At 36.1% G+C, this 25,800-nt stretch overlaps 1 protein-coding gene across 1 annotated transcript in view; it reads left to right on the forward strand.

Moving 5' to 3' along the window:
* Window positions 1-25,800, forward strand: part of USH2A (usherin) — a 380,780-nt gene that overhangs the window by 94,065 nt on the left and 260,915 nt on the right. Inside the window, exon 21 of the mRNA XM_066178272.1 lies at window positions 7,659-7,889. Within this exon, the coding sequence (XP_066034369.1) occupies window positions 7,659-7,889 (231 nt within the window). The remainder of the gene's footprint in view (window positions 1-7,658; window positions 7,890-25,800) is intronic.

A 25,800-nucleotide genomic window follows, 5' to 3' on the forward strand; every position in this document is an offset into this window, starting at 1 on the left:
CTGAAATGTGTTCCAGCATGATGGTCCCCTTGCATCGTAACACAATCCAGGACCTTTGAATTGTGTTTCAAATTGGCCTAGAGGTTATACTAAATTAGACTAATTCTCTTCCTCTGATCCTCAGGAGGAGGAGGAGGAGAATGATGATGGAAAACCATGTCACTCCCCTTTTATGTATGGAGTATACCGGTTTATCACATGGACCATTTCAATTAATGACTATCTTGATGGCTGTGATTTTGGCATGTCCAACAGATGTGTATTAGCAAGGGACTTCTTTTTTGAAATTGCCAATGACTTCTAAAATTTGCCGCTGGAAGTCTCAAGTAATTTTTAAGCTTTGTTCAGATCCATTAGGGTAATTTGAAGTCTAGTTATAAAAAAGATACTCTTTAAAACCTAATCTTTTTCTCTGAAAACTTGTGGGGCTTTTTGGGGTTTGTTTTTTTTTTTTTTTTTTCCCTTAATACATTGTAAGAAAGAAAATGAAAACAAAGGCAGAAACAAAGGCAGAAACAAGGGCATGAAATCACTAGAAACAAAATTGTTGAGAAAAAGAAATAGGGAGTTCTGAGATAAGACTGAAAAGAAAAATAAAAGAGACTACTTCATGCAGGAGCAGAATTTAAGGATACCACCCAAGGGAGCAGAAGCATCAGGAAAAGAGTCTGCTGATTTTTCAGTGAGAAGTCTCTTGGACTATGACTGATTAAAATCCAGAAGCAAACTTAATGAGTGGATTCATTCTGACTTGGTTCAATATAGGCATCTGTACTGGGAATATCTCATGTGTAGCTTTGCAGGAGTAGAGTGAAAGAAAACTCAAATCGACCATATGTCCTTGTGTCGGTCAGACTGGCAAAATCACTCCTCCTCACCAATACATACACCCACAATGTTTGTAAATGGTAATAAAGAAGACAAATCAGAAGAATGGGAGGAGAGAGTATGAGAAAACAAAATGAAATAGCTAAGAATGGAATTATTTTATAAAAAGGCTGCGTGTTACAAATGCATATGAAGCCAGGAGGGTGAGCTAAATAAAATAACAGTAATGCCTGATGCTCCAAGAATGATAAGAAGTTTTGGAAGATCAATGTTAGTGTAAATACAGTACTGGGATGAAAGATCAAAACAGGCATAAGTAGGTAATAGAAGAGAATTACCCATCCCCGTTACTCGAAGAGAAGGTGACTGGGCAGAAAGAGGACCTCAATTTGGTCTGTTCAGATACAAATTCCTAAATAGCAGACTTTTAAATATGTAATTAATTAAGAAGTGTTTCATACTTTTTAATCAGTCTTTTGAATGGTAAATTAAGGTGCTGCAGCTTCCAGAATCCTTGTGGTATTTGAAATAACTATATGCACCACGATATTGTGCTCGTGCTACTGAAATCCTTGGCTGATAGATGAGGCAAAAGTTCATTGTTGATACTTTATTTGAAAATTTGAAATCCATTTTAAGCTTTGTTTTTGTTTGTGCTTTCTCAGGATCAAGTGGATCTACATTTTGGACAGTAATTATACTTTTTTTCATCTCAGTACATAGAGCAAAATTTTACTTTATTTTTCTCTCTGGGCTCTGCCATGTTTAAATTCCTAATTTTTTTTTTTAATTTTTTTTTGAGAATGGCATTCTCAAAAAACTGCTGTTTTTACTAGGTCTTAGGCATTTCTTTTTTTAAAAAATTTCAAAAGCACTTTTTGTTGCATGTTTTTTTCTCATGTAGGATTCTGAACTGGTACCTGTAGAACTCTACCTGCTGGTACCAGTGAGAGATCTGGTCCTTTGAAAGTTTCTTTTTGTGATGGTGTGTCTGCATGAAATTATGAATTACCAATACAAAACATACCTGTTGTCAAAATTTTTCGGTGAGGCAGAGAAATGCCATTTTATTCCCATCAGTTTCTGTCATTTAAGCAGGATGAAATTAGCCATGTGAATGCTTGGACCAGTACAATTGCTTACACTACTGATCTCAAATCATATAGTCAAAGGTTGCCTTAAACAATCTATACAGCTATGTTTCATTAGCTGCTGTGTGACTAAGCTTATTTCTTGTAATTAAGTTTGCCTTTCCTTTGCCCTTAATTTTTTTTTAAATTAGTTTAAAAAGCACTTTTTAAGACATAGAGAAGTATTTGCTTTGTGATTGCTGCCATTTACCCCAGCACACTGTATTTCTGATCTTTTGCTTTTGATGGCAATTACAGGGTTCAGAAGCTTATTTGTAGGAGATATTCTTCCAGCACCAGCTGCATCTGGCCTCTTGGCAGACTTCTCAACCAGTTGTATTTGTGGCTTTGGAGTTGCCTCTGGGTTTGCTGGGGTAATTCTGGGCTGTCTTACATTCCTTGTCATTTTCTTTTTGATTACCCTTTTAATCTGAGTAATTTGTCCATTTTATTCCATTTTTTCCATTCATGAATAAGGTGCACTACAGACCCTTTTCAAAAGCCTCATTTGTTTATGTCTGTCATAGATGGATTTTCTACAAAAGGCACTGCCTCAATTTTAAAATCACCGATCCCCATTAAACAGGTAGTAAGAAATGTATAGTTTCCTTTGTTACAGAAGAGAAATATGAGGGCCATTTGCTGCTGGCCTGGAAACACAGATTGTTTTGCATGCATGTACGTAAGTCTCTTCATTGTGAATAGGACCCAAAGTGATTAAACAAGCACTCTTAATATGTTAATTTATAATTTTAATTACAACAATCTTGTATATATAGTCATTAGCGAATACTAATATAAATATTTTTCTACCTTTTTATTCATAATGCATAAACCAATCATCCAGTTACTTCTCGGCAGTTGCCTGTTTCCGTTTCATAATACAATCTTTGTTCTTAGTTATGAATGCATTTTGTTCATTCCTGTCTTGAATAATCCCTCATTAAGCTAGTCACTTTCTGCTCCATGCTAAAAAGGAAAAATTATCATGCAAATGTGGCATGCCATATTAAAAAGCACATTACCAAACACTTTTGTTGCTGTCCTTCAATTAGTTTCCCTTCTTTGAATTTAATTTCATTTGTTGTTAAACTACTGACTTGATGTATGGACTCATGAATTTGAGGCTGCTGCCAAGAATGTAGCAGGAAAAAAATCAAAGCCTCTTCAGAAAGCTACAGAGGCAAAGCTGAAATGAATTTGCTTCACCTTTGACAAGAACACTTGAGCAGCACTGGAATCCTCTGATGATTCAGCTTGGCTAATTATCCAATTATTTATTCCAAGAATAAAGACGCTGTTTTACAATTAGAAAAGTGTAAAGTAATCTGAGAAATTTCGTAATGACAGATGACTTAAGTAACTTCTGAGATAAATAGAATCTGCTCAAACTTGTCTTGCCAAGTGTTCAAGCTGTAGTTAAACTGCTCTTTGAGTTTCAGGGAATCAGTAGGGAATTAAAAGTTATTTGTTTCTTCTCCCCTACCAACCACATATTATGTCATAAAATAGCTCAAAACAGCTCAGTTTGTTCTTTTTTCTCTCTGTCAAATTTGCAACATTTTTAAGCAATGTTTAAGTTGCATTCCTCTTGATTAAAAGCTTTTGGTTCAAAGCAATACTTTTTAATTGCCTAATAATATAAGTCAGTTCTTAGGAAAGAACTGTGCATTTAGGAGTTCATTTGCAATATAACTGAAAAATTCATTGCATGGCAGTAAAACAATTTACTGTTAATTACAAGGAGAAGAATTTGCTGTACCATGCTCACAGATTGCCATGAATCATGCAGCACTCCTAGAGATTTATAACAGATGTGTAAGTGGGATGAATTAGCAGGGTTTAATAACAGAGACACAAATCATGCAGACTTCAAGGAGCTTTAATTGATATACTAGAATGTGACGGGCATGAATCACTCAGCCATTCAACAGCACTGTAACATATGGTCAGCTCAATATGCTGCATCTTAAATCGGTTGGTGAGTCGTTGGTTGTCCCATATGGTGGAAGTAATATATTTTTCATGATTTTTTAAAAAATACTGTGGATTGCACCTATTTTAAAAATATGATTGCAACATATCCATGTTACTAAATTTTCTTTTGATGTCCATTGTGGGTGGGTTTTATCCTTTTTTTTGGGAAGAATTCTAAAATGGACTCTAAAGAAGCTCTTAGAACTCAAAATATTGTCAGAAGATGTAGGTATTATTGCTTGACTCATTTACTGTGGAAATGACTGATATCATTGTGAAGTGTAGAAAAAGAGAACATACCTGAAATGCAGTGGCAAACTCGGGGTCTTCTGGAGTAATTACTGGAATCAAAAATGAAATGCATGACCCACAGTGAGGTGTGCAATTTTACCTGCAAGGTAAACTCCAATATGAAAAGAAAAAGATATTTTCTGTAATTTTTTTTCCTCAAATTTGGCATTTTTTCTCTTTTATTTTGTACATATGCATTTAGGATTCAACTTAACAACAGTTAAAAACTGTATACTTTTCATTGCTGTACCCTTCCTGAGCCATTTAGTGTCTACTTGAGGTTTTCGGTGGAAGAGTACACAAATACCTACCTGCAGTAAGCTGAGCAGAAGTTACTCAAACATATGTAAGCCTGTAAAATTTAGCCACAGTGTAAATATGTTATTCCTGGGACAAGAATCTGGCAGAGTATGGAAAAGCTTTAGCAGTTGTATTAGTAAACCTGACAGACTTGAGAAAGGAGTATTGTATCCTTAGAACCATGGCTGCCAGAATTTAATGTCAACAATTAAAATTTATTTTGATCCTTACCTAGTGTTTATTACTGTTTGTATACACAACAGACCTTACTAATACAGAGATGCACTATTAGATGGAATTACCATCTGTTCAGAGTGAAATGCTGGCATCTGTCTTCGAGCCTAAAACTAAAATGATATTATTTCAAACAAAACAAAATTAACTGCTCTTTACTTACCAACTTCATTTTTGTGTACATGTGTGTGCATAAACACATGGGAAAGGCTTATTTGTAATGACCTGTGTAGCAACATCTATATTTAGATATATGACTTCAACATAAGCTGTATGGACCATCTGTCTTAATTGGTCGTTTCTGTGCCCTCTGCTACACAATGGTATGCAGCAATCATGGGCTTTTAAATACTGTTTTAGCCTTATAATATATTAAATATGTATTATATAGCAAGACATTAAAACTACATAATTAAAATACACAAAAATGTGACTTTGAATCGACTAAAATGCGCTATGCTCATTTTTGACAGATGTGTTTTAACAGAACGTGACTAAAAAAAATTAAATAGGTAAAAATATACTCAATTCATCTTTCTGAAAGTAGCTACAGGTACCACAGTGACACCTTTAGGAAAATATATACTGTATCTTTTAGCGTTGAATATTTTTAATTTCAGCATTTAGTACCCTGCTGGGCTAGTGCTACAGATATGTTTCAAGACCTTCTGTTTTTGTGTGCAGTGGGGTTTTTTGTGTTATTTTTTGTTTTTAAATACTTATGTAAGCTATTCTGTACAGTGTGCTTCTGTCTTGATGCACAAGAATTCTCAGCCATCAAGGAGACTGTAGTTTAAATACTAGTGCTATAGCAAGGATGTTACTTTCTGAAAGGATAGTCTTGTGTTCCATATATCACAAAATAATAAATTGTGTCATGCCAGTGTTTAATGCATGTACACAGTGCATTAACTGTAACTGTAGTACATTTATTTGTGCTAGAGGAGACTTGAAAATGATTAAAAAATCAATACTTCCCTGTCAGAGAAGCAAGTGTTACGATGCATTTAAGTAGTTAATTGCATAAGCCCCATAAAAGCTTCAGGTTTGGGTATCAGAAATGCCATAATTATGGTCCAAGTAACTGCCGTTTATTAATACTAGACTTTAAAGGAAGATGTAGTTATTGTCCTGGGTGCAAGTCAGCTGTATGCATTTTAAAAATAATGAATTTTAGCATTTCTGTTTTGCCATCAGTAATCTGAACTGGAGGGCTCAACTTCTTCAGTTCGCATTTAAAATGCTGACGTAGGTGGGTTCCCTCAGAGGTGAAGTTTTGATTGTTAAGCCATGTTTTCTATTTAAACTTGTGCATTAATACCACAATTCATTAGTGCTGTGCCCTACTTATGCAGGGAAGCTTATGACCTCACACTGCATTACTTCAATTTTGACATTGTAAATTTCTACCATCGTGTGAGATACTAATTAGATTGTGAAGTCATAAATGATACCTAAGCAGGAATTTACAGCACATAGTGCCTTTGGCAGTTTCCCAGTTCTCCCACTCCCTGCTTTCTCCAAGAAGAATATCTATCAAGTTATGGGGTGTGGGGGACAAAGAAAAAAGGAAGAAGTAATATACTACTGGCAAATAGGAAAAAATGAAAAATATGTTAATGGTCTTGGAAATGCAGGAATGTTTAAAAGGATGTCATTAATTCATTTTAAATGAAGCAATCTCTTCTTCTCTAAAGGACTCGTGCTATGGACAATGCTGGGCTGTGAAGTAATGTGTCAGATTTTGAAGGCCCATATTTCAATTTAAGTTTTATTGTTCTTGAAAGGCGTTTATTGCTCTTTACTGTGTCATTATGTGAGCAAGTAATTTTAACAAGTTGTCATTGTGTTTCACTTCCTGGACACAAATGAAGTTCCTGTTGTTAAATCCTTCTCTTTATTGGGGAAAGCAAGATAAGATGTATATAGATTCTGTACATAGCAAAGTGTTCTCATGCTTCTCCAGATGATGTCTTCTATTGTTTCAGTGACGGTCCATTTCTTTCCACCTGGAGGACCATCTTATCATTATCCAAACAGGTCATGCTGCCCTCCAGTGGCTTACTGTACAGTATTATATTAAAAAATGGAATAAGTTTATTTAATAACTCAGCTATAGAGTAGCCAATGCTATCAGAGTGTTTAAAAGACTATCAAAGTATTGGGTTTAACGGTAGGAGTATCATCCTAAAACATAAAGCTATCTTATGCTGCTACCTTTGTGGAAACAGTCTTGTTTGGAGACCTGGCATGCACCAGAATTGGAGAAAAATTAGAGAGAGTCGTTTTCTTGAAGTGAGTAATTATCTGAACACAAGCTGCTGTTTGGTGTCACATCATGAGGACAACCAAATGCACCTGCAGGACTGTGGACAGAGAGCTGTTCTGTTCCTCTTGGTGAGGATAAGTCCAGTGACGAGAGACCCCTGCTGTTGTGTACCATACTGAGATGTAACAAGAGTTATAACTGTTCAAATTCTCCTTTGGTTTTTTGCTCACATCCACTTGTGAAAGTCATACAGATACACACTTTCAGGGAGTTTGGCATGAGATGCCCGTGATGGAAGGAAGGAATCCAAATATACTTTTTATGAAAATGTTGATTAACATTCTCAAAGACTATGAACAAAAATATTTTAGATATAATTATAGAGACATTTGTCTAAAGCCTGAAGAAACTAAGTATTACTTGTGCAACAGAAAGTCAGTTACTCATAAAGATAAGAATATTTTTGAGGTTTTTTTTTCCTGTCCTAATTAAGCTTCTATGGATATCTGTGTATATTCTTAAGATCAGAAAATGAAACAGGATGTTTTGCAAAGATTATGTTATGTGCAATAAGTAATTCCCCAAATTGTATGGACAATGATACCTAGATAACTTTTTTTTATCCATAGCTCCAAGAAAACTTAGTCCCCCTCTTGTCAAAGGAATAAACAGCACAACAGTAAAGATAATTTGGGATGAACCTGAAGAGCTTAATGGGCCTTCTCCCATCTACCAGGTGGAAAGGATGGATTCATCTTTAGCTACAATGAATATAGAAGTAACAAAAGGGGTTCGTTTCCCAGGAAATGGGTATTACAGATTTGCAAGTTCCACTCTCCCCACCAATACCTACTTTACAGGTAAATGAGTTTCAATTACTTAGAAAATATACTAATGGTAGTCTGCATTTGTTTTACTATTTGGTATCATGTTCTGTAAAACTTCTATGTTAAAGCAGGTAGAGTCTAATTTATTAAAGTAATGTAATGATTAGTGATGTATGCGCTATTTTGATTCTCACTTAAAAAGCCTGTGGACATCATTGGACATGTGGGATTTTTATTACCTCATGTTTGGACAGAGAGGTGTATATGACAGTGAATGTTGCTGCATATTTGACTTGTTTCTGAGTTGTAAATATAAGATTTTATTTATTCTCCTGGGATCAAAACTTTGTAATTAATTTGCTGTGAGTGCTAAGTTGTTTTTTATTTGGTACCTTTCTGAGGTTTTCTGGGGCTGCATAACTTCTCAAAAAATTCTGTCTTCCAGGTGCAGAACATTTGTGTTGTGATCCTGCTTGTTTTGTTAAGGAAAGGAAAAAGCCTGCCCCTCTGACAGAATTATGGGCCTGGCTGTTTCTGGGCCTTTGAGTGTTCTCTCTTTTTCCTTGATTAGTTACTTTACTTTGGAACCAGGAGGTTTTCAGATTGAAGCAGACCTATGTCCTATTTCTGATTCTCATCATTTGTTGTCTTGACTTCTGGGATAAAGTGAAGATATAGACAGTATGTTTTTTGCGATAATGAACCTGATTGCATGTTTGAGATGTTGTAGCAGTCTGTAAGTGAAATCTTGCATCTTTGTGTTCATGAAGTATAAGTGTTTAGAAGAAAAAACAGCAGTGGTGAAGACTTAAAAAAAAAAAGTGTATGAGAGGTAGGGGTGTGTGTGTGTGTGTGTGTGTGTATGTTTTTCTTTAAGGTCATGAGAATGACAGCAGGAAGGGGAAATCCAGAAGGAATCTAGGTAACTGTAAGAGCAGGCATTGACTAGCACACTGATGGTGCCAGGGCCGCACCAGTGGCAGTGACAAAACTGAACATGGTACTAAGCCTTGTTTGTTAAGAGAGAGAAGGGCCGCAAAAACCGTGCAGCACTGTTGACATGAATAAGAACACTGGAGCTTTGAGGAGCACTCAGATGACATTCCTTGTCTTCAGGGTCACCACAGGTATTTCTGGCAAGGATGTTTGAGCACTTGGTACTTGCAAGTGTGTATGTGCAAATTCAAGTTTTGTTTAAAACTGAAACAGCTTCTTGCCTCCCTATGATCACTCAGTGAATCTGACTTAAAAAAAATTTTTTTTGAAGATGACTTCACATTTTTTTTCTAGCTAGGTGCTTACTTGACAGATAAATATTAATAAAAAGTGATAATGTGTTCGTTAAATATTGACACTGTGTTGACTGGCACAACCTGTCTCTGTGTGGGATTCTGTAGGAACAGCTGTTGGACTCCTTTCCTCATCCAAATTGCCCAGTGGTTTTCCTGACATCAGTTTTCATGCTTTACTGTATATTTAGAAAAGCACCCTTTGATATGTTTCTTCTGTTGTCGGTTGAGACTATTTGTAACCAAGCAAGCCCAGCACCAATCTACCCAAGTTTCAATTCACTCTGGGGTTTAGTTCTGCTCCATAAGCTGAGACTGATGTCTTGAGTAAAGTTTATTGTGATGGCTGAGAAGATTTGAGAGAGTTTGGACAGGCAGGTTGGGAGACATTAAAATAAAGCTCCCTTCATATTGGCAGCTGATGGCTGATAACCCTGTATGGATAAATATAATTTTTCATCGCTTTGGATTGTGTTCTTTCTCTTCTACCAGCTATTAGTCAGAGTATTTGGAGACAACTTAGAACTAAAACACACTAAGCAATTTGTCCAGACATCTGCTAGTAATGACTGACAATCAGATTAAATCAGTTTACGTTTGGTACCTAAAAATGTGTAGTTCAGGTTTGGCAATTCAATAAAGATTTTGAGAAATATAAATCTGTGTTTTTCTAAGTAGGTCATCTGTCCTTCTTCTAGAACATGATGGAGGGGAAAATGATAGCAAATCCAGGAGAGTTTACAAAGACATACACTTAAGGGGATGAAAAATATTCTTTAACCGCACTCTGCAGTTGTTTTGTTGTTGAGACCCTCTCTTATTACCCATTTCTGAAGACAAGCAGTTGGCAATTGTGCTTTATGGATGGAACAGCTTTAGTGTGCGTGCAGCTGTGTACATTTTTGACACAAAAGTGTGCCAGCTTGTATGTGTCAGTCAGCAGACAGATACTTCTCGGTGTGTCTGGGATCTCCCACTGTTAATCTGGAAAAAGATTGATCAGTTTATTCATTGCTAATAAATGTAGTTGTCCTCACTACCTCCCTGGCTGGTCTTACAGTCCAAGGTGCAAGTAATAGGGGCAGATGTATTTTCTGGGAAATTTTCCAAAATCATCTTTTACAAAAAAAAAAAAAAAAAAAAAAAGGTTATTCAATAAGCACTAGCTACACTAAGCACTGTCCCATCTGTAACAATGCCTCCAGCTGCACAGGGAGATGTGTTCTGAGTACACATTAATTGAGAGGAAATTAAGTAAAAAGACTTTTTTCTTTTTGCTGGAACTGTCCACGTGCAACTTTTCACCTCTTCAAAATGTGAATAAGTGTTTTAGCCATGTATAATATCATTTCCCAAATGATGAAGGCTTGATTTTAAGTACTTGCATTCCTTGAAGTTCTTGGATACAACAGCATTTCTTGTAGCCATCAAAATACCACAAGGCAACGGAGAGCTGTTAGTGTTCTTGTTTTACCTAAGCAACTTATCCATCTCCCATCACTCTGAAAACTGGGATATTTAGGTGCTTATTTTCCTGTCTTCCCCAGGAGACAAAAAAGTGATGTGATTTAATGTATAGGGAGCTGAATTTCAGATTCTACCTAATGTGGGACTTTATACTTAAAAGGACCTCTAGAACTGGCTAGAGTAATTTTACAAATTATTTATTTTGTGTGGTTTGATTTTATGGGTCCAGCTTTTGTGCTGTGGCTGTGGGTCTGGAGTCAGAATGCTGCAGTACCACTGTTGTGTTTGCCTTTCTGGTTCTCTTGTCATCAAGAGAAATAAAATCTATTTTATACAGAGTGTACCCTGTATAATAAACTATAAAACAAATAAATAAATAAATTTATTTGGAGTTCAAATGTCATTCCTCTTGAATGCTACTTGTTTTAAAAGAAAATTATTCATGTAATATTGATCACAATGCAGTCTGCTCTGATGAAAGTTTTGTGTTCGGCCTTGCTTTGATTCCAAGTTTTCTAAAACAGGATAATACACTTAAAAAGAAGTATGTCTTGCCTGGACTAGGTAATCTTTGCTAACCTCTACATGATGCCTATTCAGCTCTGTAATAATTAGAAAATAACTGTATGAGGTAAGATGTTAATATATTAAGCATTATAAGGAGAACTTTTTTTTTTACAATGACATTTTTAGTGTTGTAAAGTGGCCCTAAAAATGTGTACTTAAAAAAATATTTATATCTGTGCTAGTGTTTTTACTGCCAGATTCTGGCTCGGATACACAGACATTTCTCAGAGTATAGAATCTTTCCAGTAATGATGTTTCTTAGTGGGTTTGCCATGGAACGCTGCACAGGAGTCGTTTACATTTGTTCTGGGCAGAAGTGCTGAGAATGGCTGTGGTCATTTGGTGTCGGATCTCCCCATATCTCTTCATCTCAGTGAACTCTCTTTGCAGTAACGTAAAACAAATTCCACTCCACAGGATCTTGAGCAAACATTTGATAGTTAGTCAAAGGGGCAGATATTTTCATTAGTTTGTGGAGCCAAATAAACAGGCCTTTTCCAGCATCCCAACAGAACTTTATGGGATGCATTATGACTGAACACCAAGCAAATGAGCATGATTAGAGGTCCTAAAACAATGTAGGACAAGAGGCCAAAGAAAATGGTGTAGTTTAGAGAAATGAAGACTAAAAGGAGACACAATAATATATGTTAAAATATATAAAAATATGTAGTTTAAAAGAAGAGAGTGAACTTTTTGTGTTTACTGTGAGTAAAGCAGCAATGCACTCATAATAAGCTTAAAATACAGCAAGGCAGATTGTCTTTTTTTTCTAAAAGATTCAGGCTAGTTGAGCAAACAAATTCATTGTTGTGAGAAAGAAATGAAAGCTCTGACACTGCAGATTTTGAAGAACAGTTAGATGAGCATTTGTCAGGAATAACCTGGGTAAAATTGATTCTGCTTTGGAGTAAGTGGATTGTTTTTGTGACCTCTAAGAATGTTTTCCAAACATATATCCTATTATAAACTCAGACTAACCCAATGAAACTGGGAAAGATGTTCATTTCACCAAATAACTTTTAGTAGGAAAGAGATACCTTTTTTTTTTTCTGACTGACAATTTTCTGTGTAGAGGGAAGGTTGCATGGTTTGAACAAGTTTTGCTTCTATTTTATTTTTTTTTAGATATTTTCTAGCATTTCTTTATACAACTAATGATTTGAGATGGTTAGAAATTAATTTTAATCAGTAATTCAGAATAATGTAATAATTTAGTGTTAAAGAGAAATCATCTGGTCTTTCTACTCATATTGAGTCCTGCTAGACCTGTTTAAGCCTTTGTCTACTTGAGTTTTCTCTTTATAAGTAGCTAAGTATGTTTCCAAATATTGTTCCAGTTCCCAGTTTGGCCCATCTTTTGGTTTAATTTTCTCCCTTATATCTATACAAAATTTTCTGAATATGAACTCGTGTCCATTGTCTTTTGTTATGTTACTGTAGAGGTCCAGAAAAGTGTGGCTTCATCTTCTTTAGTTCCTTTGGGGAGGTGATTGAAGAAGGCAGTAATTTCCTCCATGCTTAAGACTAAACAAAAGACTAAACAAACCCTATTGTCTCAGCCTCTTGTTGAATGGCATGTGGTGGGGTTTGTTTGTTTGTTTGTTTGTTTGGTTGGTTGGTTGGTTTTTTTTTGTTTTTTTTTTTTTTTTTGTTAATGCCAGAGTACTCAAAACTGCACTGTAGGACTTGCATTGACCTCTTCTGGATTTCACAAGGTTTCTGGCAGGCCATTTCTCTAGCCTGCTAAGGTTTTTCTGTATTGCAGTACATCCACTGCAATTCTTCATTTTATTTTTTTTAATTGCCTCCAAACTTTTTGACAGCACACTCCATCCCATTGCCTGGGATCCATTTTAATGAATAGAAATGTTAAAGAGAATTGGTCCCAGTACCAGTTTGTTGTAAATGCTGGCCACTGGGCTTTGTGCCACTTGTCACAAGCCTTTGAGTCCTGCTGCTTAGCCAGTTTTTTACTCACTTTTATAGTCCACCTGTGGTCCATCTATTTCTCCAGACTGATGGCAAGGATTCCCTAATCTATAAACACAACTTTACAGCAAATGCAGTTAAATTTGTTTGTTTCAGCCTTATATCAAAAAGATGGAGAGAAAGGAAGAGGAGGAGGAGGAGAAATCTGACCTTTTTGCTTAGTCTGGCTTTGTGTATTCTTTGTCACTCTGCTGGCATTTTTTCCTTTCATAGCTTTTGAAGAATCAGCCTTTTTATTTCATTACACTGAACTGAAGAAAGTAAACAAGACTTTCTGAGGGAGAAACTATTACAAAAGAAATTCTTACTCCAAGTTTTTTGATACTCTGAGAGAAAGAAAGAGAGAGCACCTTTGTTTTGTGGACTTGAAGAACATATTTTTGTCAGGGAACTTTTAATATTGCCAATCATTTTTCTGAGTTTAACATTAAATCATACACTAAAAAGCTGTTAGGGAACTCGCATTTTGTTGTGTCCTTTCTGTCTAGGTTGTTGCCACAGGACTTGTCCTTAGAAATGCTTTTAATTTTTATGCCAGCTTCTTATATTTTCTCCTCTTGTCGTCACAAAAGAATGATTTGAACCCACATCTTCATCTTCTGTGGAAGAAAGATAAAGATCTTCTATATCACCGTCAAGTGGCTGGCTTCAGAAAGAAAGAGAACCATCCTTTTTTCTGCCTGAGAACTGTTTGCACAGAGATTTTAGGTAGAATTTTATCTTAGTACTTAAAATGAATTCAGAGCTTCATCTTGAAAAACACGTTCCTTCCTTTCTTCCTTTTGAATCCCAAGAAGCCTAAAGATAGGGAGTGAGAGAGGAGCTGCATATAGAGAAAAAGGAGTGATCCAGCACAACAAAGTGAACTCTGCTGCTTTATGAACAAAACAACTTGAAACATTTTTGAACATGCACAACAGGGATTTGGGCAACAAATAAGCCAAGCTGATGCTGACCTTGCTACTGTTTCAGGGGTAATATTTTCACTAAGATGAGCTGGTTTTTTAGGCACCGACATACTTTCTATTGGTATGAAGTAGCTGTTTTTTCTTCCTTTTTCTTTTTTTTTTTTTCAATTGTAGCCACTACAGAAAAGAATAAGAAAAAAAGAATCTCACCTTGTGTATTATTTTTCTTATTTACCTCTTGTACTTTAACAGATCAGCTATGCAGCACAAGCTTTGGGCATACAAAGGCAGTATATATTTTTTTTTCTGCATCTTCTTGGCTTTAGTGCCAAAGTGGATTTTTGCCAGTGCATTCTGCACTGCATGGTTGAAACCAGTTTTTTTTCTGCTTGTGCATGGTAACTTTTAGAGAACACAGTAGTGTTGTACAATGAAAGTTGTAAAAGCAGGAGGTTTCCTATTATTATATCAACCTGCCAGTGGAAAGACCCTTTCCTAGACCGGATCCTAGTTTAATCTGTCTGTGCAAAAAAATCAGTTACAGAATTGGGTCTTTTGATTATCACAAACACACAAGATGACTGTACTTTTTAAAAGAGCAGTTCTTCCTCTTTTGTCACAATTCTAGTTGGGCTTTCACTAATTCTGTGCAAACACGATTCACTATTTTGGAATGTAGTAGGCATTCTCTCTGCAGGTGTCAAGCCTAAGAATTAGCAGAAGAAACAGTTATGAAAGTGCTGTTTTGCTTCAGGCATGACATCTTCTGGGATGCCTTTTGTACCTGTGCACGGCTAAGAAGAGGTGCAAAATGGAGGGACTTGTTGAAGGAGATTTAGGAAATTAAAGTTGCTGAAAATAGCAATGAAAAAGCTATAAAATAGAAACTGCACCAAGGCATGATGTTTATTTAATTAAAAAAAATAATAATAAAGGAGAGAGTGGAAGGTACCAAGCATCTCTTGGAAGCTTAGCATGCTAGAGATCCATGTACTTTGTGCTACATGGTGACTGATTTCACTTCAGTTAAAGCAAACAGTGCAGATCAAAGGAAGAATTTGAAGCAGATTTGAGCACAAAATGAATAGTTCAGTGGATGGTCACCTTTTGGAGTGAATGTATGAATGCTTCTGGAAATTCTCAGACTCAAATACCTGATGGTGCAGAGATATGTGAAAGAAAAGTGTCTAGTTCTAATGGTTTTCATTTGCTAGAACAACTACAGGTACCAGTACTTCAGTACATTATAAGATTTTTGTGAGATTCTTACGTGCTGGTGTAACAAACTTATAACCCAAAGTACTTTTTCAGAGAGGGATTTAATGAGAAATAATAGCCAAAAAGAAAAAGATTGTTTCGTCCAACCTTTCTTGGCAAAAGCATAATCTAGACAAGATGGCCCAGCACTCTGCAGCTGAATCTTAAGTGTCCAGGGCTGGGGAATCCACCACTCCTTGGAAACATTATTCCAGTGGATGGTTCATTGTGAAATTTTTTGTCTTGTGTCCAGTGGGATTCTCCCCAGGAGTAACTTATGCCCATTACTCCTTGTCTTTTCCAGGTAAAAGACTCTGTAAAACGGGAATCTCCGTCTCCCTTGTAGCCACGCTTTAAATACTGGAATATGGTGATAAGGTCTCTCTTGATCCTACTTTTCTCAAGGCTGAATTTTCTGTCTTTCCTTATTTAACAGGCTACCAAATCCTTTGATCATCTTTGTGGCCCTTCTCTGGATTCTCTCCAGCCTACCCACATCTTTTTTGCACAGTGGAAACCAAAACTGAACACACTGTTCCAGGTGTGGCCTTGACAAGCACTGAGTAGAGCAGGATAATGACTTAATCTCTGCTGGAGGTGTTCTTATTTATGCAATCCAGCATCCTCTTGGCTTTGTTTGCCACAGCCTCACAGTCTCCACTCATATTGAGTTGCTTGTCCCAAAGATGCCGAGGTCCTTTTCCACAGAGCTGCTCCCCAGCTGGGTAGATCCCTGCCTGTGCTGGTTTCTGTTTTCCCAGATGCAAGATGTTGTATTTGTCTTCATTGAACTTTATACGGTTCTTGTTAGCCCATTCTTTCAGTCTATCCGTGTCTTCCTGCAGGGTGGCTCTCCCTTCCAAAGTGTCCAGTTCCACTCAGTTTGGTGTCATCATCACATCTCATCAGAGTACGCTTCATCCCATCATTCAGATCATTTATGAAGATACTAAAAAGCTTTAGGCTCAGTATTGGTCTCTGAGTGACCCCTCTTGTGACAGGTTGCCAGTTTGAAAAGGAGCTAAATACCATCTTCCTTGGGGTGCTGCCTGGCAGCCCAAACCACTTGCCTGGACCATCACACATCAGGTTCTCTAGGAGTAGGCAGTGGCAAATAGTATAGAAAGCCTTGGTGAAATTGAGGTAGACAGCACCCACTGCTTGCCCCTGAGGAAGTTACTAGGAGTCATAGAATGCTGTCAGGTTAGTCATTCCCTATTTGCCCTTGGTGAGTCTGTGCCGACTTTTCCCACCTGTGCTTCCTCTGACTTCTGGCACCTCCCAGGAAGGTTCATTCCATAGCTTTGCCAGGGACTAAAGTAAGAGTAATGGGCCTATAATTTCCTGTGTCATCCTTTAAGCCCTTCTCATGGATGGGAGTGACATTGGCCTTCCTCCAGTCTTCTGGGATTTCCCTCGATCTCCACAGCTTCTAGAAGATTGTGGAGACTGACCTTGCACCCATGTTAACAAGCTCTTGGAACACCCTCAAGTGGATATTTTCAGATCCCGTCAATTTGCAGAGACCAAGCTCCTGTAATAGTTCACATACAAATTCTCTCTTTACTGATGGTGAGCATCAAACTTGATTTTTGTGCTGGTGAAGATGAGGGTGAAGAAAATGTTTCATCTTTTTTGCTGATGAATTCACCTCTCCTCCTTAACATTGGGCCAAAATTTTCCTTCTGATTCTGTGGAGAGTTTTCAACAAGGTTGCAGGAAAGAGACAATTACCGTTGTATTCGCTGGAGAGAAACCTGAAGTGAAATTAATACTTTCTGGTATATGCCTAGCCCTTATTTAAGTTATGTCTATAATGGGCTATTTAGTCCAATGACTTCAGACATTGTGTTTGACTAATACTGAGCCTTTAAATTATTTCTGCTTTTGAGATACAAATTCCTTCCCATATTGTTTTTAAAGGGTGAAGATGTAACTACTGAATTATGTATTGACTAAAGTGTGTGAGATGTCATGCATTGATTATGATTGCATTGTGAATTTGATCAGGAAATTTTCATAATAATAATATAAAGAAGCTTTTCACCTTCTAATTGATTTTCAGGGCGATTAAATTAAGACCTTGTCTAAGTATGACTGTCCTTATCAATTACTGGCAGAATGGAGAAATTAAAGGATTAAAAATTTACGTGTGTTAAGATTCAGTATTTAAGGTCTAAAATCAATCAGATCATAGAGTGAATAATTCCATTATGGCAAAACTATCATTCAGGATTAGACTGTGGTAATTTGGAGGAAGAAAAAAAGCTGTCTGCACTAGTACATATGGGAAAAATTAGTTTGCAAAATTAAGCACCTAGAGCTTAAGAAATGGAGTTAAATAAGCAGCTTGAACTTCATTCAGCTGTGTTACGTTTATATGTTATGATGGCATATAACCAGCTGATTAGAAACTATCTTTCCATGGGTTCTGTGTGTGGTATGGACCAGCTGTTGCCTTTTGAAAATCCTTTCTCTGTTTTGTATATGACTTTCTGTCTATTTTACTGTACATGTCTATTCTTAAGTGTAAGCAGACTTAATTTTTTTCCTATGCTATTTTCACTGGAGTACCAGAGTACTTTGCAATCATTGATATACATTTTTACAACACATACGTTACTTTGTTTTATGAATAGAGACTTTGTGTAAAAAAAAAAATCATACTAATTTTGAGTTTTACAGAGATAGGACCTAAGTTTTCAGAGTAGTTGGTGTGTTTTAAGTAGCGTTTCCACCAACCCCATTTCAATTTGGAGCACTTAGCACTTCCACACATCTCCATGGGGTGTTTAAATGCAAGCACTCAAGAAAATGTGGAGTGCATAGCAAGTGAATATCTCTGAAAAGTTTGACTTAAGTGGTTTACCTCACATTGCATAAGAACTTTGTGGCAGAGGTGGGGACAGATTTCTCCAGAGTGACATTGATCTGTGTTAGCTGTGAAACAGTCCGTTCATTTTTTAGACTCCCCTTCCTCTTTCATTAAACATCCACAGAGGACTACATCAAAAAAGACAGGCTTCTTTGCACAAAATCCTTATTTGCTACATGAATTCTGTTTTAGTTGCTGAACATCATAAAATCCTTGAGGCAGATATCTTGTGGGAAATGTGTGTTTGTATAATTGTAGACTATATCGTTATTCATCCTCTATTTGGGTATGCATTAATTTCTTGCAGACAGTTTTGGTTTTGCATTACCTAATTTTTGAGTGTTTACTTTTATCTATGTAATGTGGCCTAAATAGTTATTCTGAACAGTAATTAAAAAGATTCCAGTGTGATAGGAGAGTCCCACACATATCCATCATTTGGAGCATTGCTGATAAATACATCTGTCAATGGGTAGAAATCTTTAATATTCATAAAATCTCAGATCTGAACTATTTGGGCCATTGGCTGCTGCACTAGATGAACATCTGTATGTGAAGGATAGAGTGAATGCTTTTCCAGTGTGTTGTGTTTACAACAACATGTATTTCAATTGGATTTATAAGACGAGCTCTTATTAGTGGCTATAGGCTCTCCTCTGTTTCTATTTACTCTCCTCTCCCTTTTTTTGATTTCTTTTGCTTTTCAATTATTTTCCCATGGTTTCTGCACTAACTATGATTTGTTTCTTGGTTCTCCCTCTTCCACTCTTTCTTTTTCCCTCCTGGTTTTACCATTGTAATCTCCTTGATTGTCTTCCTTCAGTGTTCCAAATGTTGTCTTCCTTTTTTTTTTTTTATATTGCCTGCCACAAAGTGGCAGAAAATTACGAGGACAAGAAAAAGACCCTTTCCCGTCCTTTCTACTGTTTAGTGAACGACCAGGATTTGGTGTCCAGGATGAATTTCATGCAAGAATCTTTTTAGCTCCTAAATTTCTAAGATGCAAAGTCTCCATGCAAATGTAATTTTTCTTTGAGACTTTTATCATCATCCTCTAGATAAGCATCCTACAAAGAGCAGTTTCCCGACATTGATGAATTTAGACTTCTTTTTTTTTTTTTTTTTTTTTTTTACTTTGAGGTAACCACTCTCTAAGAAACTCATGTCTGATCCATAGAAGGAAGGAATAAAAAATATTACCATTTTTTTAAATTATGAAAGTGGTATAAATTAATTCTTCAGAGTAATTCTGGAAAAAGTAGTTGGCATGAAGCAAATACGGTTAGAAAAGATTTCTTTTTCTTACTTTTAGAAACAAATTTAAAAACCCAGAATTGTCTATCAAGAATTATACTGAGAGAGTAATAGCAAAGTTATTGTGCAGTAAGGTAACTGAGAATCCAGAAAGCAACTGTTAGCATAACCAAGAGAATGGAAACACAAACCTGCCAAGTAGTACTCTTCTGGTCTAAGGATCATTTAATATAGTGACAGAAATGTCATAAAATTAATTACTGGAGAATTTGCAATCTTGATAGCAAATTGTTGCATTTCTTTTTTTTATTATTCAAAGCTATTCTAGAGAATTATATACTGGTATTTGTTGTAGAAGGATCAAAAAAAGTAACTATCATCTATCTCTGTGTATACCCAAAGTGAGATTTGATCTAAAGTAGTTAGATCTGTGCTTACTGACTTAAGATCTATAATACCTTAAGATTAATTGGAAGCATAAATGGAGAAGCTGACAACCTGGAACCTTGACTGCTTAAAATTGCTGACCCAATTACTGCTAAGCCCTTTGCTGACATGTTAATATGTCTATTTAAACTGGTAAATCACCACCATTTCGGTGCGTGCTAGAGTTGCTCCATCAGACGAAGGAAGATGTAAGTTTAATTTAAATAATTATTGACCTATAATGACCTTTTCATTTCATTTGCACTGCTCCTCTCAAGGTAAGCAATTATATTTTTATAGTGTTGGATGGTAATCAATGTACAGGAGGTACCTTTATTGATTTAAGTAAGGCCTTTGATCTGGTAATCACTAACTATTGCTATCTAGACTGGCCTTAACTATCTTGGATATTACTACAGTTATTTGGTTTTAAAATATGCAGAATTTAGAATTCTATAAACATATTTCATCCAAAGGTAAAAAAATTTGGAAATCCAAAAATTTGACTTCAAAATTCTTCCTTAGAAATTGGAAATAGCTTATTTTATACAACCCATGCAATTTTTTTGAGCTATAACTAAGTTTAGGTCAGCAACCTGATTTTATTTTTTTAAATATAAAGTAGATAATCCTTTTAGAATAGTTTTTCTTAGGAAAGTATGGCATTTGCTTTTTTTTTTTTAAATTTGCTGCCCCCATTGAACTTTTTTGAGAGGAAGGTTTAGTTCATTGGTTGTTTATTTAGTTCTGCCTTATACTGTGAATTCAGAGTTGCAAACTTCTGTTCTTCCATCCATTTGTGAATGGAAAAAAATCTGAAAATCTTTTTTTTTTTTAAAAGCAATATGCGCATTTAGTGAAAAATTTTTAGCCAGTATCCATGTCAATGTGTTAGGTAAAAAATAATTGAGGTATTGTACCTTAATCATAGTTTGCAAGTGGTACCTGAGTATCTCCAAAACATATTCAGCTGACTTTTTCACTTTTTTTTTTCCTCATTCCTCATTTACTCCCTTCTTTTTTACCTCTTGTTTAACATTCTTCTCTAGACAAATTTACTTTTTTTTGGTCTCCTCTCTTGTGTTTATATATATGACTTGGGAAAGCCTGACTAGGTCTGGGCTCAAACTATCTTCAGAAATATGTGAAATTTTTGATAATTTTTGATTTGCTCCTCTAACGAGTTCCATCCTTCTTGCAGAGGCAGTTCAGTCTTGCTCTGCTGAGCCTTGAAACTAACAGCAGTTGTTCAGAGAGGTCACCAACATAATGAAAAGGGCACTCTTGAGATATCTTGAACCACTTCCATGGATGGCCATGAAGATTAATATTGGGACCTTACATTTGACCTAATATTCTATGGAGAGTCCGTGTAGTGAGCCGAGCAAATGGGACGATGTGCTTGTTGCAGAGAGTGTAAATAAAACTGCTGCATTCTCCAGTTTTTCTTTTTTTCCCCCTTCCCCCTGCCCCCCCTTTTTTTTGGTTTTGTTTTTGTTTTGTTTTGTTTTGTTTTTGGTATGTAAGCTAAAATACCACAACTTTTTCTTGCTTAAGATCATGAAGGTGAGAGTTGTGCCCAGGTGCATTTCTGAAAAGCAGTGGCACAGTCTCCTTCCTGGTCACAGGTGGGAGCAGGCAGGTTTTTGCAAGCTGCTGCCTCTCCCAACCTGTGCTGAAGTGGCTGGAACTTGGTGTTTTGAACTCTGCTCATGAAGAAGTTGATGATACAGTAGAACTGATAATTAAGCACAGCAATGTTCTTCCCAGTCACCATATTTTGTGATTTCATTATCTCTAAATCCTTTAAATTGTTATTTTGATATAATTTTTTCTTAGTTTGTATACCTTATTCTTTCCTACTTGCTTTATTTTGGTTTTAGGAACCATTGTTTCTTTGTAATGTCAAAATTCTTCTGTCAGCATTCTATATTTTTATATTGTTTCAATTTACTAATAGTTTTAGTGGTGCAAGCAGGCAGTACTGCAGTTGGCTTATCCCAGCATTGTTGTTCAGTCGCATAGACTGTTCTCTTCAGCCTGTTGGTCAAAGGCTAAATGAGATGGTGAGTGAAAGTTGGGGCTGATCAGCAGGCTTGAAAATTTTACTGTAAGTCATTCATGATCCCATTTTAGGACTGCAGGTGTTCACAGTGGAGTGACAGATACACATGTGTGAATCTTTTATCTCTAAATTTGTAGCAGCATATTCCAATAGAGAATTTGATTTTAAAATAATGTGCATACTAAAGTAAATATAATCCCTGTCTGCTAGCATGGCTAAGAACTAAAAATAAAAATGACTCAGTAGTGGGACAGATAATTTTATGTTGGGTGAAATTATAGGGATTTTTCTCCTCTCTGGAAAAAAAAAAGTTAAATTCCTTGGAACTGTGATAAATGTTGAAGTAATAAAGGACATTTACTGGTATTTTGTGCTGCTACTAAGGTTCTTTTATTATTTTTTTTCCTGGGGAACCTGCCAGAAAGAGGTCTCTCCCTGCCCATCATGAGAATTTTTTGTCCTGCTCAAGATTGTTTCTCTATGCTGTTCCATATTCTTGGGGAATACTCTGCCAAAGCTGAAAGACAATAGAAAAGCTTTAAATATTTCTTTTATAGCAATGACTTCACACTTGGTGCTTCACACAGCTGTAAATCTCATATCAGATTCTTTTAAAAAGCTTTTTGTATTAAATAGCTATAAATGAACAAAATACTATTTCATTCTGCCCAGTTATGCTATATATAAATACCAGTATGAAACAGTATGTTCTTCTAAACAACCCTCACCCTATAGGCGCTCCCTTGGTTCCCCATTTTACTACATGGTGTTTTTCAGATTTCTGGAGGGGGTTCAGATAAAAGATGTCACTTGCTTTTGGTACAGCACTGGTTATATGATAGGTAGTTAATACTGATGATAAAACCCAAATTGCCATGTTTCAAAATAAAAATATTGAACGAAGTCATATCCTGGTTCTAAATAATCTTAGGAACTATACTTGCTAGTCTGAATTTCTGTCTTCCAAAAAAAGTTCAACCAGGTTTCATGAAGTGCCAGATTATTCACCATTCCCTAATATGCATTGTAGATGGCAGGTACCAGAGTCTTTGTCATTGTGCCCCAAGGATAAGGCACTCTGCCCAAAGATATTAGATCAGCCAATTTTATCTGTGTGTATAAAGCTGAAATTTTTATTTTCTCAAGTTTTCCAGGTAGTCAGAGTGTGGTTGGTAGTTCTTTTTTTTTTTTCCTTTTTGTTTGACTCATGGGATATTAATAATATGAAGTTATTTTAGATGGTTATACTATGTTGCAGTATATTTTTAAACTGATCATATACAGTCTGCAGGAAAAAGGGGAAGCATGAGCAAAGAGGAAAAGTCTCTTGGTCCATCAGGTGAATTTTCAGAACAATATATGAGCATTTAGTCACGCAAGTCCCATTAATGTTAATGGTCCCAAGCTTTCTTTTATTCATCACGGCGCTGATTGCACTTGGTCAGCTCTTTATCAGTTTGAAATATTGACAGTAGGAGGAGGCGTTCCCTTAGCCAGGCCTGACTGTTGCAGTGCTCTTTTAACTTAGTCATCCTGCAAATGCTCCTATAAATGGATTTATTTCAGCAGATCCAAAATACATCATCCGGATCACCTTACCCTGGTGTTAGCCCCTTTGCATTGGCTTCAATTTGCAAGAGCATTGATTTTAAACACTGATCATTACTTATGTAGTACTCTATGGTTTTGCACCATCCTATTTATTAAACTAACCTGTTACATGTGCTGCTGTTAAAGTCCTATCTTTATCTTGCTAAGAAGTGATTATTTGCTCTCTATCTGATTATGATTTAGATTATAAAACAAGGCTATCCCCTGAAAAGTGTGTTGGCTGCACTAACTCAAGATTTCTGCATTTTCTGCTATGCAACTCCACTTTTCCTTAGTAGTCTATAGTAGTCTAACAAAGGGTAATGTTTTTTACTAAAAGAGGGTCGATTTAGATTATTTGTAAGGAAGTTGTTTACAATGAGGCTGGGAAAACACTCACACAGATTGCCCAGGGATGCTGTGGATGCCTCATCTCTGGAAACATTGAGGGTCAGTTTGGACGAGGCTTTGAGCAACCCGATCTAGTTGAAGACGTCCCTGCTTCAGATGATTGCAGGCAGGGTTTGACAGGGTGACCTTAAAAAGTCCCTTCCAACCCAAGCCATTATATGATTCAAAATTCTTCCAGTGCTTTCTGCAACTGATGACGTACTTATTATCGCTATTGTAAAAGAAATCTTTCTTTTCGTTTGCCATATTCTTATAGAGTGCTTTGGGTATTTTATTTATTAGAAAAACAGATTTTCACTGGGTAAAACTAGGCTGTTGGGGGTCATGCCTATTACTTTTTGAGATATTTTTTATTTATCTTCCTCTGCTGTCCTATGAAATCTATGCAATGCTGGTCAAGAAAGTAGATGTAGTGTAAATTATTTTCCAATACTGAAAAAGATGGCAAACTGCAAAAATACCTTGCTGTTTTGTTCTTTAATTCAGAGTGTCACTGTTATTTATACTGATGGCACTCTTTGGTGCTATACAGAATGGTATTCTTGCAGAGTTAAGAAAAGAACATGCTATCTACCTCAGGGAGGAAAAAAAAGAAGAAATAATCTGGTTTTTGCCTAATACTTTATATCTAAGCCTGTCTGCTTAAAATTCTTTGTCCTGATCATGCTTATATGCCTAAATTTTAATTAGTGTTATTCTAGGGTGGTTAGAGATATAAAAACTGATACTTGGAGTGGGATGTGTCCTCAGGTATTCTCCTGAGTAAAGAAAAAAAAACAGTTCAGTAATAAATAATATCACATTTTTATATGTAGTTTTTTTCTTTAATTTTTTTTTTTCAGTCTTGGTGATTAAAAATGCTCTTTTATTCTGTTTTATTTGAAAAGTTTCTTGATCTACTAAAACCAAAACTTCACCAGTAGAGGGGTTACCAGAAACAGAATGCATTCCCTTCTGTAGTAAATAATGGGAATTTTGGTGTAGTGGAGTTTTAGCCCTCGGAGGAGTTTATTTTATGCATTTTCGAGTTGTTCAGTGACTTGCTGCAGAGACAGGGAGGGAGGAGGGGGAATCTATTTACATGAATTACAGTCTTTATTTCCGTCAGCCCTCATAATGGGATGAACAAAACGAAGGCTAGACTGAGGTGCAACCATCCCAGGTAATATCTTTTGTTCCAGAAACAAATTATGGAGTGAATTGTTGAACCAGGGTGATATCTTGTTGAGAAGATTCACAGAGGTTATGTTCAGTTAGTGTTTTTGAGAATGTCTACCATTGAGAAGACTTGTTGAAAGAAGAGAGAGTTTTATCTTGGGATGAAAGTAATCCTTTCCACAGAAGTTTTGGCCCTACTCAGAGTGAGTTCCTTTACAAAAGATTTGTACATTTAATTATTATTTTTTTGAAGGCTTTGTTCATTATTTTTAAAAGATGAAGTTTGTTATAAAAGCACTGCCTCTGCATTCCAGCTTTCAAAATTAGGTGGTTCTCCAGTTTATTTTCCTCCTTTAGTATTCTTTAATATTTCTTTCATCTGTTTTATATTTTTTCTCTCCCAAATTGTTCCAGTTCAGTGATTAAAATGCGCCAATTCAAGCTGCTTATTCCAAAGTCATGTTAAATTGTCACATTAGCTTCATTAATTTTCACAAAAAATTAGGGTTGTTCTGTGTAAACTTGGTTATGCCACCGAATTGCATGCACTAAGGGAAAAACAAGTTGAATGGGAATCCTGGGTGAAGCAAAGACTGCATAATTGGTTTTATGCCAGACCTTCTGCCTTTCACATAGGTGGGAAAGGTCCAGGGAAATGTCAGAGGTGGAAATCAGGGCAGCACAG

The sequence above is a fragment of the Chamaea fasciata genome, unplaced genomic scaffold, assembly GCF_029207755.1.
Source record: "Chamaea fasciata isolate MVZ Bird 193981 ecotype frontalis unplaced genomic scaffold, bChaFas1.0.hap1 SCAF_3, whole genome shotgun sequence".
Classification (NCBI taxonomy): domain Eukaryota; kingdom Metazoa; phylum Chordata; class Aves; order Passeriformes; family Sylviidae; genus Chamaea; species Chamaea fasciata.